At 55.4% G+C, this 1,864-nt stretch overlaps 1 protein-coding gene across 1 annotated transcript in view; it reads right to left on the bottom strand.

Moving 5' to 3' along the window:
- Positions 1-1,818, bottom strand: part of DBF4B (DBF4 zinc finger B) — a 9,842-nt gene extending 8,024 nt beyond the window's left edge. The window contains exon 1 of the mRNA XM_010724436.3: positions 1,612-1,818. Within this exon, the coding sequence (XP_010722738.1) occupies positions 1,612-1,743 (132 nt within the window). The 5' untranslated portion in view covers positions 1,744-1,818. The remainder of the gene's footprint in view (positions 1-1,611) is intronic.
- Positions 1,819-1,864: the final 46 nt, after the last annotated feature.

Below are 1,864 nucleotides of genomic sequence, written 5' to 3'. Positions count from 1 at the left end.
TAGGTTGGATATATGAAAAAGTCTTTTACAGTGAGGGTGGTGAGGCTCTGGCACAGATTGCCCAGAGAGATGATGGATGCTCTGGAGATGCCCAGGTCAGGCTGGATGGGGCTGTGAACACTGACGAAGCTGTGGTGTCCCTGCTCACTGCAGGCAGTGGGACAGGTGGCCTTCAAGGATCCTTTCCAACTCAATTCTATGAAGCAGTGATGGACTTAGAATGGATGCTTCGGTGCACATAAAAAGACCTGTGCCACAGAGGAAACAGCAGAAAATAGACAGCAACAGCTCAACCACAGCGTGGCTGGGGGCACCTCGGGGTCCCTCTGGTACCAGCAGGGCCGAGTCCAGGTGGGTCTGGAGACCTCCATGGAGGAACCCCACACCTCCCTGCTCCCTGTGGAAGGGCTCAGTCACCAGTTCTGTAAATCATGGATTCACTGAAGTTGGAAAAGAGCACTAAGATCACCAAGTCCAACCTCAACCCATCTCTACCATGTCCTCTAACCCATGTCCCCAGCAAACAGCTTAGGTTGGAAGGGACCTCTAAGATCATCCAGTCACAATCTCTTGTCATGAACAGTGTTGCTGCCAGGGCCTGCCCAGCCTGGCCATGAATCCCTCCAGAGATGGTACAGCCATGGCTTCCTTAGGCAGCCTGCAGCAGCACCTCACCACCCTCTGAGTAAAAAGTTTCTTCCTAACATCTTACCTAGATCTCCCATCTTCCAGCTTAAAGCCATTCCCCCTCATCTTATCTCTATCAGACTCTGTAAAAAGTTGGTGCCATTCAAGTCTTGGAAGGCTGCAATGAGGTCTCCCCAGGCCTTCTTTTTCCCAAGAGAAACAAGCCCAAATCCCTCAACTTTTCTTCATAGCAGAGGTGCTTCAGCCCAGAGCCTCACAAGAGCAGAGGGGGCAGCCACCTCCCCTCCCTGCTGCCACCCCTCTGTTGATGCAGCCCAGAATGCTGTTGGCCTTCCAGGCTGCAGGCACGTGCTGCTGGCTCACGTGCAGCTTTTCATCACTAGAGTCTCCAAGTGCTTCTCTGCAGAGCTGCTCTCAGGCTCTTCTCCCAGTCTGTGCTCTTATCTAGGATTGCCCCGATCCAACACCCTGAACTCGGCCTTCTTGAATCTCACGGGTTTCTCCTGTGCCCAGTCTTCAATCCTGTCCTGGTCCCTCTGGCTGGTGGTGTCAGCTGCACCACTCAGCTCGGTGCTGCCTGCAAACTGCTGAGGGTACACTCGGTCCCATTGTCTTTGCCACTGGTAAAGGTGTTGAGGAGCACTGGTCCCAGATGGATCCCTGGAGGGCACCACTCATCACCGCCTCCAGTTGGACAAAGCCATTGATCACAGCCCCGTGCCTGCAACCATCCCACCAACTCTTAATCCACTGAACAGCGCAGCCTTCAAACCCATCTTTCTGCAACTGAAGGATAAAGATGTGGTGTGGGGCTGTGCCAAAGGCCTTGCACAAGCCCAGGTAGGTGACATCAGGTCCCCTTTGCCTGCTGATGCTGGTGCTCCATCAGTGAAGGCTGCAGACACACCAGGCACACTCTGCCTTTGGCGATTCTGTGCTGGCTGCCTCAGGTCGCCTCCTCACCCCACAGGCGCCTCGATGTGCCTTCATGTAGGATCTGCTCCACGGCTTCCCAGGCAGAGGTGACACCCACCAGTCTGTGGTTCCACAACTCTTCCTTTCTCCCTTTCTCACGACGGTCCCCAGCTGCCACATCTCGAAGTTCCACTGCCGAGGACAGTGACCCCCGCGCCGCCCGTACCACCGCACCACCACTATTTGCACCCACAAATTGCTCCCAGTGCCCAACCCGCCCCTCCCCTCCCCTCCCCTTCCC

Source organism: Meleagris gallopavo, chromosome 29 (assembly GCF_000146605.3).
Source record: "Meleagris gallopavo isolate NT-WF06-2002-E0010 breed Aviagen turkey brand Nicholas breeding stock chromosome 29, Turkey_5.1, whole genome shotgun sequence".
NCBI lineage: Eukaryota > Metazoa > Chordata > Aves > Galliformes > Phasianidae > Meleagris > Meleagris gallopavo.
Note: the sequence above shows the minus strand (reverse complement) of the source record. Positions and strands in the feature narration are given on the sequence as shown.